At 40.1% G+C, this 16,857-nt stretch overlaps 1 protein-coding gene across 1 annotated transcript in view; it reads left to right on the top strand.

The window, feature by feature from the left end:
- Nucleotides 1–16,857, top strand: part of EBF1 (EBF transcription factor 1) — a 99,090-nt gene that overhangs the window by 58,414 nt on the left and 23,819 nt on the right. Inside the window, exon 5 of the mRNA XM_042881522.1 lies at nt 11,032–11,120. Within this exon, the coding sequence (XP_042737456.1) occupies nt 11,032–11,120 (89 nt within the window). The remainder of the gene's footprint in view (nt 1–11,031; nt 11,121–16,857) is intronic.

Here is a 16,857-nt window from a genome sequence, read left to right as displayed (position 1 = left end):
GGTTGGACTCGATGATCTCTGGAGGTCCCTTCCAACCCCTACAATTCTGTGATTCTGTGATTCTGTGAACTTACATTCTCGTCTTTGATGGTTTACCAAGCGCATTCTAGGTGGGAAATTGTGATGTCAGGAGAGGGGCAGGATGAGAAGAGAGTGAAATAGGCAATTATTTTTACTTCCTTTTCTCTTACGCCTGTGAGGCTCCGGATTCCAGATCAGCAATCTCTCTGTAGACAGGTTTGGAGTCTCCTTAACTAGTATTTGGGGGCAGATGTGCAGAATTTGTTTTCTCTGTAATTGACTCACAAGGTGATCTAGCGCTGACAATCTAGCATAGGTCTGCTCAGCCCCAGAGCTCTCATTTGGTTGTGAGCCCCTGAAGCTCCAGCTCATGGCCTCCAGCGCTGCCCCTCCTCTGCCGGAGCTCACATCCCCCTGAGCACAGTGGAGGAGCAGACTTGCCAGCCCCGCTGCTGCGCAAATGGGGCACTAATGGTTTGCGGATCTGTAGATGGTTAACTGATCTGTGCATTCAATTAAGATGAGTTTCTCAGTTAACAGGCACCCTGGGAAGAAATGAGTTGCTTTCGTTTCTGGGATTATGAGCAGTTAATGAAGAAAACATATCAGAATTCTGGCTGTGTTGCATGAGATAACCCTAAAAATGCAGCACGGATTTTTCAACTTACTCGTCCAGCAAAACCCTTGCCAGGTGAGAGGGAGAAATCGATGCGTGCCTGAGTTTTCTTGCAGACAGTCTCACTGGGCTGAATGCAAAGTAGTGTTGCATACAGAGTTGAATTTTACTTTATGCTTGTCTTGAGGTCTGTCGCTTTGCTTGCAACTTGCCTATTTAAAATTATAATTCAAACCATCATTTAAATAATATTTACCATATTCATTTTGTCAGACTTACAGTGTGAGCAGAACATCCGAGAAAGATGGATGTATCCGACTGGAGGTGGAGGCTCTGCTATCTGATGTGTGCATGTAAAATACAAGCTAAGACACAACCACTAAAAATCAGTGTATTTTCAGAAGATTTGACAAAATGGTGCTGCTTTACACTAGTTGAGGATCTTGGACAAAGTGAATATGAGATGAGTTTGTGCTGAGCCTTGGTGACTAATACATTTAGGAGAAACAAGGAAAATACAAAGATTTTACACTGGTATTCTGTGGATCTTGCTAAAAAATTGAAAGGATGTTCATAGGAATGGAATTTTATTTTAAAGTTTCCCTTTGTACTGCAGGCTTCCAGAAGGATGTAGAAGTGTTAGCAAAAGCAGTGAATGGCAGTACATGAGGGAGAAAAGTCAGGAAGGTTTGCTTTCACCTGGGATCATCAGCTGTCCATGCTGTTTGCTAGCAGAGACAGCTTGTTTGGAATAACACTGTACAGCCAAACCTGCTGTTGCCAGAGCAAATAGCCTGTGTAAAAGGAATCCTTCTACTAAATTTGCAGCCCTCATTTGCAGTCAGTGCTGTTCATTAAGGGACTGAACTGAAGTTTTGGCACCTGTAAATGTGGAAGGAGGTCTGGGCTCTATGGAAAATATAGTCCTGCTCTGGGAAAGGCTGCTGGAAAAGGGGAAGCATTATCAGAGATGGGTTTTTTTCAAAGCCTGGAGGAGGGGGCAGGCTGAGAAGCCCACTTGTTTGAGTTTAACCTCAGAAGATTGCTGAGAGGCAAAAGAAAAAAAAAAAAGCAGTGTGGATTTGGTTCAGGCACTACACCGAGTACACCTGCCTATTCAGTTAGGAATTACTGAAGATATTTTGCTTTCGGTGCTGTATTGATCAGGATCATTGCAGTCACTTCAGGTCAGGGGAAAAAAAAAAAGAATTATTGTTGCAAATCTGCTCTAACCTTGCCATTTGTAGATGTATCATGCCGCATTACACCTTGCTTGTTTACTGACCTGCTCATCAGCTCACCTGGCTTAATTTCTTTCAGTTATATTACTTCTACAAATGGATAATTTTCTTTTGACCACCACTCAGTATGCCATCTGAATAAACTCAATGGGGCATGTAAGCTACCACCCACAGGAAAAAAAAAGAAAAGAAAATCATGGTTTGTTGTCATTTGCAAATGACCTGGGAAAGCAGTTAAGGGGCATTTAGTTTGGTCCGGAGGTATGGCTAGTCAGTGCATATAAGGCAAAAGCAATAATACATCTCTAAACTAGCTTGAACGAGGCTTCTTTAACTACTGGCCTAACTCTGAAATCTCCCCCGCTGTGAGCCGTAAGTTGCTTGTAGTCTTGTTCTAGAGAGTAATAAGTATTGTTGTTTAGCAATTGTGTTGTTGAAATTCAGCTCCACTATGTCTGACAGTATTTATCTAAAATACTTTCCCTGGTGCGTGCTCAAGTTCCAGTAAACCGTGTCTTATTGTGCGACCTTTTCATTTTCCAGTGAAAAGGGATCAGCTCGTCAGATAAAAGCTACAAGCCGGAGTACAGGAAAAATGCGTGCTCAGAAAATCCGAGCATGATTGAAAACAAGATGTGTTAAATCAATGCAGTTTATCGCCTGCCTATTCCTGGCAATTGCTGTTCTAAGCTCATTCTGAACACACGCTAGATGATAAAAGTATAGTGTCACAGTGCTCACTGGGGTGTGAGGGCAGGGAAACATGTTTATCAGACAGACTGGTATGATTTTTTTTTTTTATCCTTGATAACAGTTATTGTCAAAATTTTTGTGGAAAAAAAAAATAACTAACAGCCAGAACATTCACAGAAGCAGGTGATATCACTGCTCCTAAAACCAGCGTGCTGAGACCTCTCCAATTACACATTCCTGTTTAAATGTGACAAAATAGCAAACAACAAGCCCATTTTAATTTTAAACAATTTGCTGCATCACCAAGGATACAGCCAAAATGGTCCTTTTGCTGATGAGTGAGTTGCCTTATTGTTACTCCATGTGGACAACTCAGAGCCAATGTTCAGAAACAAAGATGTCCAAAAACTCTAGTTTTCTCAAGGCATATGAGCTTAGTTGCAGAGGGATTCAAGATTGAAATCAAACTTCACAGGAGGTCAGTCCCTTCTGAATGCCATGCTCTCTACACCTAGGCACAATTCTTCTCCTTTTTGTGATTCAGGTCTAGCTGTTCTTTTCCCCTGATCCCATTTGCAGAGACTTTGGATGCAATACCTGCTGTTTGTCCAATTTCCTCTATTGAAGATTCTTTTTGCTCTGACTGTAGTGCACTTGAAGTCTACAATTTTGAGAAACAACCAAATTTCGGCTAAGGTGCTTTGTAATAGGAATGCCTTTGGTGCTCAAGCAGGACACTGAATTTTTCATTTTCACATACCCTGGTAATTTTTTTTTTTAAATAAGTTGAAAAGAAGATGAGAAATAGGAGGGTTAAAAGAAAGAAGAGACTTTTCAAAAGAGGTACTTCTGCATACCAACATGTTGCAACAGTGGTTTTCAGTAGTGTCAGCCTCAAAGGAGTTTGTGAAAGATAGTGAAAAGAGAAAACTTAGATGAAATTGTTAAAGGCATCTGCGTGTGCATTGTGGGATGTGAGGAGCTCATGCAAAGGGAAAATGTTGAGAATAAGTGTATTAAGAAATGAAAGAAAAGGTTACACAAAGTGACATCTTAGCATTTCCTATGGTACATCTCTGCATCTGTTTCTGAGCCAACAGTTTAAAAATAAATGCAGTGTCCATTTTTTAAATGCTTTTAAGTAGACCTAAATATAGACCTTATAGCTAACCTTTGTCACCCATTATTTTAAATGTTGGCCTCTATGCATTTTTGTTAACCTTTGTGTGTAGGTACACATTTATTTAAAAGAAGCTGTTATCCATTGAGATCTAGCAGGAAATTTTTTGCTGTGTGCTCGTGCATTACCAGAATGTGCCTGACACACAGGAAAATACTCGCATGTAGAAGTTTTTGGTAATGACTGCTAAAGATGCATCAGTTAACCCAGGAGACTAGACGAAGTATTCAACATGCATTAATTTCCTTCTGGCCTTCTGCATGCATATCCTCAGTGAATTCTAGCAGCCTGCTCTGACATTGGTACGCTTAAATTCCACTACCTGAAACTGGATTTTGTTTCATACTCCCACAAGTCCAAATTTTCTCCATTATACAAGAGGTCACTGCAGTCAGAGGCACAAGAAACTGTGAAGCTCACAACTTGACTTTTTTTTTTTTTCCATAGCCAGGCTACAAGTATCTAAGAGTGAGCAGTCAGAGTTGATGTTTTTAGAGAAACCAATGCACGATCCTTGCTGGACAGATCCAGTAATTGCATACCATAACTTTCATTTAAAAGAAAGAATTGGGCTCAAGACAGGCATTTCATGCACCTGGCTGCAGAGCATGGGCCGGGTGGGCAGGGAATGGCTCTCTGGTTCTTAGTTGCTGGAGAAAAATTATCAGGAGGAAAATATCACGCTGTCTGTCATGTTTGTAATAACTCTGATGAACACAGTAGTGCTGCCTCAAATGCTGGCCTATTGCATCTCTAGTTCGAGTAAAGAGCAGTCACTGGGAAAACTCAAGAAATCTGGGTGTCAGGCTGTTTATTTGACTCGGCTCTGCATTTTTCTTATTGCTTGGTATACATACATGGTGTCTGTTTGGACGTGACATGGCAATAAAGCATGAGAACTACATTTTCAATATTGCTATCTCTATTTCCATTAAAAAAATGTGAGATGGTGCCACTCTTTGATTTTAAAAATGGAAGTTCAGTGCACAAAAATACGTTTAAGTGAGGGAGTACAGAGACCAGAAAAGCAAGGAAATTCTGAGTGAGCACTGGAAGGGCCTTTCTAGCTCCAGCCTTTCAGTGCAGGCTGGCTGTCCCACCCGCTTCCGTTTTCCATTGCTTGCGGGAATAAACACTCCAGGGAAAGGCAGTGGAAAGGAAACTTTATAAAAAGCAAGACGAATTCACAGCAGCAACAAATAGCTCAAATGCTTGCATGTTTTCATTTAACAATCTTTAATTAGCAAAGGAACAGTCTTTGCAGGGAGACTTGCAAAACAGCCTTTTTTTCATTTGATGATGGGGTTTTGCGGAGCTTTTTTTCTTGCTGTCTTTGTAAGGCAGGCAGAAGAGACGACTGAGCATAAGAGTTGTTGGGTTAGGTTTGCTTACAGTGTGCCATGTCCAGATCTTGAAACGAAGAGAGATTATGGTGGAGGTCAAAATCTGACTTGCTGGAGTAGACTGTGTGTCCAGAAGTCCTCAGCTGCCCTTGATTTTCTTTCAATTTCTTGTTCTCTGTGCCTACAAGTGTTTGGCCCACGGTAGTTACTGGTTACATGCGTTAAATCTATTTCCAGCCTTCATTGCCATGACTGTGCTGCAGCTTTTTTGATGGAGCTCTTTTTAGTCTGTTATGGATATGAGGTGTTGAGGTGCATCAACGTATGTGCCTTGGACATTGCATCAACTTCTATCTATGTACTGGTGAAGATTTCCTCATCAGGTGGGAACAAAAAAGGTGTGTTGAAGACCCCAAAGCCCCTCACTTTTGACTCTGTACTTAAGGACTAGTTCTCCAATTCTGTCATAGGGCCAAATTTGAAGAAAATGAATTTTTGTACCAACGTAGAGTCTAAAAAATCTTCTTTCATACTGCTGTTTTAGCGTGAAACCATTACAGCCCTACTCTTTTGCAGGTCATTCTTACCTCCTTCAGGCTGTGCACTGTGGTGCCTCTGTCTTCCCAAGAAAACCAGCAGCTCTGGTGCACCACAGGAGCAAGCGGTGTGGGACATTTAATTCCTACATGTAGCCCTTTCCTGGGAGTTTCACATAAATCAGTCAGGACCAGATTTCTCATCTGGAATAGGGACTGACAAACCTGTGGACACAAGGCCAACTGGTTTGTAACCTTCAATCTTCTCTGTTATTTGAGCCCTGGAGTCCCTTCTCTCTTCTTGCAGCCTTTTTGCTGGAAAAGCAAATGGGAAGTTCATGGGTCTCAGAGCTGCTTTCTCATTGGTTTTGGGTCAAACAGAATGCAGAAGAAACAAGGGCTGAAAAATAAAAAGAATAAATGAAACCATGAATGCATGGGAAACAAATTAACTGGATATGGTTTACGTTCTGAAATATTTCCATAATGCTTCTATGTAGCGTGTGTTTATTTTTCTTTGAATAATAATGTTAAAATGTGTCTAATTCAATTATTCTCTGCCTTCACTGAATGAGTTTTCCTCGGTGAAGAGTTCTCCTACGCTACCCCAAGCTACGAATTCCATATGATATTTGAACAGGTCCTTTTAATTGCTGATATTAAGTGTCGATCATTCTGCTGTAAGTTGGCAGCGTGGCCAGAGAAAGAAATTCCTCTCTCAGATACATCAGACAGTCATTCAATTAACAACCAAAGCTTTATTGACACAGTAGGAATTCATTATGTGAAATATTAAAAAAAGGCCTCCACTGACTAGTTTAAAAAAAAAAAAAAAAAGAAAAAGGGAGTGTTGAATTATCTACACGTAGTTATTAAAATTATCCGTGCAGAATTTGAAATCATAGTTACAGTGCAAATGTCTTTCTCAAAGGTATAAGCAGTGTTTCTGTTGAAAAATAAGATGGACTTCGAAAAGGTGAATATAATGTATGCATCCTTATTTCCATAGACATTGTGTGTTTTCTTGATTAAAAGCCTTAGATGTGAGGAGTTATGGCTTTAGACTTGCTGCATAAAAAGCTTCATGGCTTGTTCTGTTAGAGTCTAATTTGAAAGAAAGTTCTTCCTCAAGGGTTTAAGAAGTAATTCATAAAATGGTAAGAATAATAAATATTGTGCCTTAACTCATACTCCAGGATAGATAGACAGATTCTGTACACCTGGGTGTAATTTTAGCTAATTCACACAAGAGACAGGCTGAAAGTTTATTGTTTGGAAGGAGAAAAATGGCTTAAATCTTGTATTTGCAAAAATGATTATATTAGCTTAAATGAAAATGCTACCCTATTAATGGCTTCAATAAGCTTTGCATTTGGAAAGGTATTTTAATAAAAAGTTACCTGAAGTTTACTGCAACTTAAAATATGTAAGTGAAGGCGAAGTACTTACTTTGATTTATGTGTCTTTTGGAGGTGTAATTATTGGCTTTTTACTCACCTATGTAAAACAATGTACTTTTGTAAATGGATTTCTGGCCACTTTACTCCTCTTTTTTTTTTTATTCCACATAAAAAGTAAGCACTGTCAATCAAAGAATTTTAAGGTTTATTTCCTCTTTAGAAATGATTGATAGCCTTTTAGATTTACAAGTTGACAAGTTAAAGGGTTCTATTGGTATAATTATGTACTAAATTCACAGTCTTTCAATTTAAATGTCCTTTTAAAACCACGAGATTATCATACTTGTATTTTGAAAAGTGGGCCAGTCAGTTTGGGTTGGTATACAAATTGCTTCCATTAGCCTTGGGACCTATTTGAATTTAATACACCTTTTTAAAGTTAGTAGTACTTTCAATAGTACTTTTAAAATTTAGGGTAGTGGGAATGCATTTTAAGTACAGTATGTGTTAGCTTGTTTTTAATGTATGGATGTCAAGAACACAAATAGAGAATTTGTATTCCTTATTGATTCCTTTTTTCTAATCAAGGAAAAAAATGTTCTTTGAATTAGAGCCCTAGGAAGCCAGCCTTGCACTCAGGGGGGACAGAGGCAAAACCTAGCATGAACCTGCTGCCTCACTGAGAGCTGCAGTGCCTGGAGACCAGAATGTAGTTTTTTTTCCTTTGGAGATAATGACATAGGAACTGGTGTGACCTCAATGCAGAATTTGGGGTTAAATATTTATACAAGAATCTTTCTCTGAGATATGACTAATTACATTTGACTTGGGATAAGGAACGGAGGGTTGATGCCTTGCAATCTTCTGTTCAGGCAGCTAAGGATTTCTTTTTTAAATTTATTCTTTTTAAAATCTAAGATTGAAAGGGTTGAACGGTTAGAGACCAATGAGTGATCTTTGACAGCTGCTGTTTGGACTCCTGCAAACTGCAGCCTTCCAAACGCACACCTTCCCCACAAAGTCCACCAAGCTGAAGCTATGTGAAGCAGAAAGTATTCAGTGCCTCCAGAGAATGCTTGAAGCCTTGTGAGGTTGGACCATAAAATTAACATTTTTTTGGTCATTTAGTTCAGAAAATACTCACAGGAAGTACTCTGTGGATTTCAAATGTGTTGAATGTGTGGGAAGATATGAGAAAATGACTGCTGTCTCCTGGGGGATTTCAGAACTGGCCTCCATTTATAATATTGCAAAATTTAGTAACTACTTTCCCAAAGGATGTAAGGGGAAAGTGGCCATAAACTAGACTGCATTAAGGAAGAAACACGTATGACTGAACCATGCAAAAATCTTCTAGCATTCAGAGGATGCTCTGAAAGTAATGCCTCCTATTTCTTTCCATGGACAAAGAGCACAATAACACTATTTGATAATGCAAATTCTCAGCTACAGAATACTGTTTTTCAACACAGTCATCTTTGTTAGCTATTCATATTCCCTGGACTGAGCAACAGGCTGCATGCTGCACTCATAGCAACGTACACCAGCAGAGGTAATCATGGTCACTGTTGCCACTGCTGTAACACACCACCCACTCACTGCCTCACTGTGCTCACACCCACCGTTTGGTCTCCATAAACATTCAGCAAACATTGGTGAATGTCAGTGGGTGCAATTTTTTTTCTGCATGGTGGAATTCAGTGATGCACCTTTGCTTCTTACACACTTCCACGTCAGATGCCGTTGTGCCAGTCTGCCCTTCTGCTGCCATCTCTCTCATGTGGAAACAGAACGTAACAGAATAATGGTAGGAAGGTTCAGGCTCTACTGCCGTGCCATCAACATCCATCTCTCACCTTGTGGGCCATCATCATAAAATAGGAGCTTTTGGAGCAGCACTCGTATGTAAATTAGAAGAACTAGCCAGCTATCTGAAGAAGGGAAATCTCACAATCAGGGGAAAAGCTTCATTCTCACAATTTCCATATGAGGGCTTTAATATAGAAGCAGAAAAGCGGACATTCCTAATTAAAGGAAATGCATTAAAAAAAATGAGGGAACTAAAGAAATATCAGGATCTTTGGGGCAATACAACTTCTGACAATAGATCTGAAATTAACGTCCTGAAAGACTTCTAGTCTGGTATCTCCATAATGCCATAAGAGTCATTTCAGTATATTTTCAATATATCTTCTTGTGTTGTTAGAGAAATGCTGAGTTTCTGCTTCTACAGTGTGTGTGCAGAACTCTCACTCTTTACCCAGAACCCACAGTGGTTTGAAAATAATAAAAATGAAACAATTTCTTTGGAAGCTGGACTGTTTTGTGAGATTGTTTATGAAACGTGACTTAATTGAAAACAAGTCAGGGATGGGATATTACTTTTTGACAACAGTATGGTCTGACTAACAATTTTTCATGTTAAGAATATGAAAAAATGGACTTTTCTCTTAAAATGTGGGCATTTGGACAAATTGTGTCACGCTAGATGAGACTGATGAAGCTGTGTAACTCACTGTGGAAAAAGCTGCATTGAGCCATATAAGAGTTCTTACTACAAGTAAGGCTGGGAGATGCACTTTGATGCTAAATCTTTTTTCATGAATCAGATGGCACCATTCAAGTTCCATAAAGGAATTTATAAAAAAAACATGGCATAAGGTGCAAGATGTATTTGTAATTTCATAGGCAGAACTTGTGCAAAAAAAAAAAATTTTTTTTTTTTACAATAAATTAAGACCAAATATGGCCCAAAAATGAAAGACAACCTGCTCCCCTTCCCTCCCCACCCTCCCACCCCCAAAAAACCTTTCTTCCCACTTTAAAAAAAATAATAAAAAAATAAAAATTGAAAGTATCATAGTGGGAAGAAGAACTCACATTTTTTTTTATCACTAAATTGAAAAAAAAATTTGCTAACAAATCGCTGTGGAAAGTTTTGTTGTCTTTGTTGGCATGGGAGGGTCGTGATGCACTGTTCAGAAATGCTTGAAAATGCTTGACTTTTGTTCTTGTTCTCCAAAGCACTTAGGAAATTTTCAGCATGTGTTGAAGTCTCGCTAACATCTGAGTTTTAAAGCGATCATATGACTGGAAATACAGCTAGAAGGTCATTCAATGCAGTCTCCCGTAATTACAGGCAATCATACAAAAAACATAATATGCTCGAATTTGCTTTGCTGAAAGCAAATGAGTTTAAGTACGGGCTTACAGATAAGCATGTGCTTAAAGGCTTGGCACAATCACAGCTATGATTAAAGCAGGCAAGCTTTCTCCTGAAGATTCAAGTGCTTTACCTCCACTCTCTCTCTCCTCAAGTTTACCTCTGTTTTACTGGTCAAGGGCTGGGGAAAAATGAGCTAAAACCACAGATGAATTTTTAAAAATCATTAGAACTTTCGGAACGGTTCAATGCTGACTGAGGCCTGAGCTGGGCTATTGAATACAGTAGGAGATACGTCTTTACTTCATTTCAATGGGTGAAAAATAAAGCCTCTGCCATGACAAATGTCTGTAGTTCACAACAGAATTGTATATGATCATTGCACATGGATCATATAAAATGCGTAATAAAGTCTGGAAGAAGAGAAGGCTCCTTTAGAGTTACTTCACCTGTCTTCCCATTATAAAGGACCTTCCTTGTAACAGGAAAATAGGAAAAAATAGACAACGTGAAACATGGGGTGCAAAGCATTTATCAATTTAATTTCATCATGACTTTCCGAAATAACAATTGCTTTCTATTTGGTAGATGTGTATACAGCATCCCAAATTTTGTAGAGGCTGTCATAGGCACTCAAGAGAAAGGTTTGCATTGCTGGTTTAACTGAAGCCTCAAAGCCAACCTCATCCTAGACTTCGTAATCAGTGTTGATTTCAGTGAGAGGAAATTTTGCTGTGGTCCTTGCTTGGTCTGGCAGTGCTGTGCTGATTGTTGCAGTGCAATGGAGCCTGTTTGCTATGCATTTGTCACATCACTGCATTGTTTGTTGTTGTTTCAGCTCTGAATGAACCCACCATTGACTATGGTTTCCAAAGGTTACAGAAGGTTATCCCCCGGCACCCTGGTGACCCTGAACGCTTGCCAAAGGTCAGCATCAAGTTTATTATTTTATTAAATATGGCAAAACTGTTTACTGCGTACTTTTGTTTAAAAGTAAACCCTTTTATATAACCCTTTTATAGTTTTATATTAGACTCTCTGTATGTGTAACGCTTCGAGTTCGGTACTCGGCACAGTTAAGCAGAAGGAGAGGCATGACCAATGAGGCCAAGTCAAGCAGTTCTCATATCAAACATTATAAGACTTCTGTGACTTTCTGAGTCACCGCTGACTCAAACAGCCCCTGCCTTTCTTAAAATCAAATCCTGCTCTGTCTTCTGAATTACCTTATAAAAAGCACGTTTTTGATTGGTATTTTGGAACCTGAGCAACTTATTCATAGCAGAATGATGCTTCTTGGTTTTAGTATCACAATAGTGCCATTGTAATTTTGAGTTCACCATTGATAATAGCAAATAATATGGGTCTTTAGTGAATATGCGTCTAGTGCTGCTGCACCGAATGTTGTTTTAAGATAATAATAGTAGCATACTGATTCATTTCAGGATCTCTGAAATAATTAGAGCAATGTATCGTGAAGCGATTTGGTGTTCTTTCGCATTAAAATATGTGGGAGATGTTTTGTTAGTTTATTTCATTTAAAAACTGGGGAAGAAGTTTACACGGCTTCCAGTTCTTCTGTCTTACACTGTGGCATGCTGTCTAGGTCTGTGCCCACAGCTGTTCTTGCTACCTATACTTTCATGTCATTTTGCTCTGGTGGAATCTTGTGGATTTGCTTGAGAAAGAGTGGGGGTATTTGAAAAAGCACTGGTCTGCACTGAGGTGCAGAGACACTGAGCATTCGCTGTATGTGGCACTGTCTGTGGGCTGCCACCTTGCAGTGTCTGCTCTGCCACGATGGCTGTTGGTGAGTTAGTGCCTGGCAGGCAAATAGGCTGGGTGTGCATGCTGGAAGAGCACTGCCTTCAAGTTACACAAAGGAAGATGTGAATTTGCAGACCTGGGGCACAGAGCAGTGCTTTAGCTGAGAACTCAGATTCATCAAAGAATGCAAGTTCAGTGTAGCCTTTGTAGCTGAGTTAATCTCCTGATTTTTTATTCTGTAGCTTCCTAAGCTGTATGTAGGCTTTTATTGTCAGTTTTTGTGGACTTAAATGAGTTAATGTTTCTGAAGTGTTGCTAAGATAAGAAGAGACTATGAATGCTACAAATTACTTTATTTCTTGATAGAAATTAAATTCAGTGATTTTTATTTTACTTTTTTTGCAGGAACGTTAAGTCTTTTATCTTTGCTTAGGAAGGCTGTAGGCTGTGGTTTTGAGGTTGATGATGTGTTGTCCTTCCCTCTTACGACCAGAGAAACATTCTGCCCTGGAGAGTTACATTCTACATTGGCTCTGTTCATCCTCTACAAGCTGTCCCTTTCTCTGACTTTTGGACAGATTTGCAGTAGGTCTTACTAACACAGCTTTCATAGGTCATCAGCTTTCCCTCCAGAGATGCAGTCCTTTCCAAATAAAGAGAGCATCCTTCTGGAGGTGATCTTTCAGGTGTATAATGCCTCTGCCACCAAAAAAACACATGGAGAGAAATGGTTCCTTAGAAAATTAGCAACCAGCCTTCATTATGCCCCAGATATCTGCAAGACCAAAATAAATACTTCAAATTTTCCCTGGATCCAGTATTCCAGTTGATGAGTGGATGCTTGCAGCTTTTGTTTCTAAATGAGGAAATTCAAGTAAAATAAGATTGAGCAATGCCAGGTTGGGTTATGCGCCTGAGTGCTAATGCATCACAGATTTTTGCAGTTATTGAGCTGCCTTTCAGATGCCCACAGTATTGAGGGGGTCCCAATAATGTAATTGGTTTTTTTGTTCAGTTGGTTTGCTTTTTTTTTTTTTCTTGGTATGTGAAAGCAGCCATGAGGCTGTACACCCTCCTTTTTCCCATTTATACTAAGAGTGTTCCCACAGTAATAACCATACATTTCTGCTGTCTAGAGCCATAAGGCATAAAAACGTGCAGTAGAAAGCTTCATCTGTCTCCATATCGTGACTCCAACATTTAGCAGATATTTATGGATACAATATGAGAAAGAGGGTTAACACTGAGTCATCTCTCCCCTCATATACCCTCTTGGCTCAATGTTTTTGTTCTAAATACGTTTGCAGGACAGATTTCCAAGTCTTTAAAGAGAAATTGTATTTATACAGGTAGAAGTGCAATTGATGGCCTAAAGGAAAATGTTACTGCTTAAAGAACTGAACAAACTTAGGGAATAAAGAAATATCTACATGCAAGGTTAGAGGGATGATGAGGACTTTTTTTTTTATCTTTGGGTAATTTCTTGTGTGCAGGCTCGATGGTTGGACCTCAAGCACAAGACTCATTAATATGCCTTGCACAGAGGCTGACTGCAGCAGGGGTTAGGGCACATGTTGACTTCAGCATTTGAGGCACTGCTGGTTCAATTCCCAGCATTGCTTTCTGGCTCCAGAATCATAATCAAGGACACAGCGAATCTGTGCTGGGTGAGCACTGCGCAGTGCTCTTCTCCATGTCATTAAACCAAGAAGGGCTTTGGCAGAATTCCACTACAGACAATTCTCAGTGGCTACTTAGAAGAGAGTTGGAAGCCATATGGCTTCCACAGTGGAACCATGGTCAGGGAGGGCAAACGTGAGAGAGGCAGAGATTTAAATATAATTACCCCCATTTTCCCTTTTGTCCTGTCAGTGCATCATCGCTTTCTGTTTCTCAAAAACCTTCTACTTTATTTGTTAAATACATAAAACACATTTCTGTAATTGCTCTTTGGTTTTGTGGCCCTTACCCCATTGAAACGTTACTGATGAATTAGAGTGATTTAAAAACTGAAATGATTACACTGCTTGGGCTCAAAAGGGTATGCAGTCCTTCCCATGGACCAACGAAAGGATTCTGCTGTGTGAATTATCCCTAAGTTAAGGAGAGCTGTTGAGGCCACTAAGTGCATGTAAGCACATGCTTTGCTCCAGAGCTTGGACATTATCAGTCCTATTTATGTCAACAGGCACATTTCTAAAATCTCTGAGGCTATTTTAGAAGTTTGTTCTCCACAGGTTTTCCATTATTTTCATAACTGCTCAGTGACTATGCTTGGGATGAAACTTCTTGAAATGTTCCAGGTATCTGCTGGAGGTAGGCAAAGAAGAAAGCCAGATTATGAACTTTTATTTTTCTTTCCCTGCGCTTCAGTGGCCAAATTCCTGTGGAGAATGTCCTCCCATAGTCATGAGAGAGTTGAAAAGTAGAGATGTATTTAATCTAGAAATGCAATATGGTTTCTGAAGAAAAAGTGGTGGGAGCTGATGTTGACAGCTGTGTTATGGTGTTAGCTATAGGCTAGAGTCCTGTTCTTTGTGTAAAGAGCAGATCAGGAAAAGCCACCAGTTCAGGCTTGTCATCAGTAGATGTGCCTGCTTGTACACACACAAAGGCACAAACACACGCACCATCAGGAGAGTCAGGCAGTGCAGAGGTGGTGGAATTAGCACCCAACGCTTGGAGTGAGATGAAGTACCAGGAGTGTGCTGGGTTGTATAGTCCTTCCTTTATAATACAGACAGGAAGCAGATCAGATCAAACAAGTGATCTCTTGGGAGAACTGAAAAGAAATGCCATGATACTAATGTTAAGAAATTGTACTGTTGTCCTGAAGGATTGGTCTGCAGAAAGCCTGCCTGTGAAGCTGGGGAGCCAGGTGCATTTTCCTTGTCTCCTGCTTTTGTGCATGCGCACACAAATACACAAATGTTGTTGGTTTTTGTGCTCGTAAGTGTGGTGGGAATCACTAAGGGTTCAGATCACAACAACATGTTAAATCTATTTGCGTTAATTTATATAACCATCCTACAACCCTTAAAATAAATCCCTGGCAGATACGCTGATATTCTACAACCTTGTTAGAACTCCACAGCTACAGTTGTAAAACAGTTTCAACTGTGAGCTAGATTTGAAACACATCCATCCTAGATGATTTAATATCAATGACTCCTCTTTATATGCAATTTCCTAGAATTTATTTGCCATTTCACCACTCTCACAACTCATCACGTGTATTTAAATTAAGCACACGATTGCTTGCTCTGCGTTCAAGAATCAAGTCAGAGCGTGAGCTGACATCCTCTCCCTCCCAGTCTGCTGCTCAAGTGCAGTCTCCAGGAGACCCCTCATCCCTCCTGAAAGGGGCCTTTTCTTCTGGTTTCTCCACTTTCTCTTTGGCTCCTTTTCTCCGGTCAGTCATTAGATCCCAGGACATATCCCAGTCCTCGTTAGGACACTAATAGGAGACAGGTGGTTATTAGGAACTAGTGGCTGGCAAATGCAGTTGTCTTTTCCCTCATGAAATCCCAGAGATTTGCCCTTTATCCATCATGACATGGGAATTGTTTATATTGCAAACAGAGGTTGGCTGTGAACGTGGGTGGGTTGGCCCAGGCTTGCTAGCCAAGGTTAAAATAGCAATGAAGACAAAGCAACTCAGGTTTGCTGCTTCATTCAGACCCAGTGGAGATTCCCAAATTGATCTCCATCTGCTCATCCAAAATATGATGTTTTTATGCTATTTTAACCAAAGTTAGCTAATTTGAGCTAAGGAAACACATCTTTGTTTTTGTTCCACCCAGTGTCACAAAGGGGTTGTTAGAAAACTTGTATACCAAGTATGAGCAGGGAGGGGAAGCATTTGAAGGAGAGCTAATGGGGTTCATTTGTATAGCCAGGGCAGCACGAGAAGCGCGTGGTGGTTTCTACACTGTGCTGTAAAACTTGTCAGAAAGTAAGACCACACTTCAGGTTGGTGTTATCCTTATCAACTGGATTTTTTCATTTCTAAAATATTTGGGCATTTAGTTGGTGGTGAGGCTTGCTTTGGTTTGGTTTTCACTTTATCCTATTGAAAATATTCGGGTTTCAAAGTTTTTTTTTCAAAGTTTGGGTTTTGAGTTTCCAAGCTGTTGAGAAATAGATGGCCAAAATGCCTGCTGCTGCTATGAAAGTGTCTTTCTCATGAGGTGCTGCGTGTCAGGTGAAGGGGCATGTCTGGGAATTGCAAAGTGTCCAAACAGGGCTGAGAGGCAGAGCCGCAGCGCTCACTGAAGGGCAGAGCCTCGCACCATCGGCTGGCAAGGAGCCCTTTCCTTTGTGAAGGTCGGCAGCGTGCGTGCACATTTCAGTGAGTTTTCTTTAGAAGTGGGTCAGCATTTACTCAGCAAATGATTAGAGCAGATGGTGTAATTTAGAATCTATGACAAAACTTTTAATAGATCAGGGCTAACGTGATGACAAGGAGCTCTGTGTTGTTCTACGTTCCTGACTCCTGCTTTGCCTTGGGGTAAAAAACATGCCTCGGATTGGATTTTCTATACTGCTCATTCCATCTGAGCAGCTCAAACCACTTGTTTGAGCATTCTGTAAGAGAAATCCTCACCTCTTTCTCTATTCCTGCTTCCATTATGGCTACTATTTTAAAATACAATGAATTGATGGAGGCAGGAAGGCACTAAACAGGTAAACACGGTCCCTTCAAGGAGCAGAGGTTTGAAGGAATAAACCACAGTTTGAAGAAAGTAACAAAGGCTGCATTTGTGTATTTTGCTCTGTGGAGCTGAAAATATCTAGTAAATTGATCCCGTGGGAGTAATAAATACACATTACTTTATCTTGTACTTCATGTCCTATACCCCTGAGCCTTGATAGAACAACACCACTTAATAGACTT

Source organism: Lagopus leucura, unplaced genomic scaffold (assembly GCF_019238085.1).
Source record: "Lagopus leucura isolate 7727_CA_CO unplaced genomic scaffold, USGS_WTPT01 Super-Scaffold_100030, whole genome shotgun sequence".
NCBI lineage: Eukaryota > Metazoa > Chordata > Aves > Galliformes > Phasianidae > Lagopus > Lagopus leucura.
This window is presented reverse-complemented; position numbering and strand designations above follow the sequence as displayed.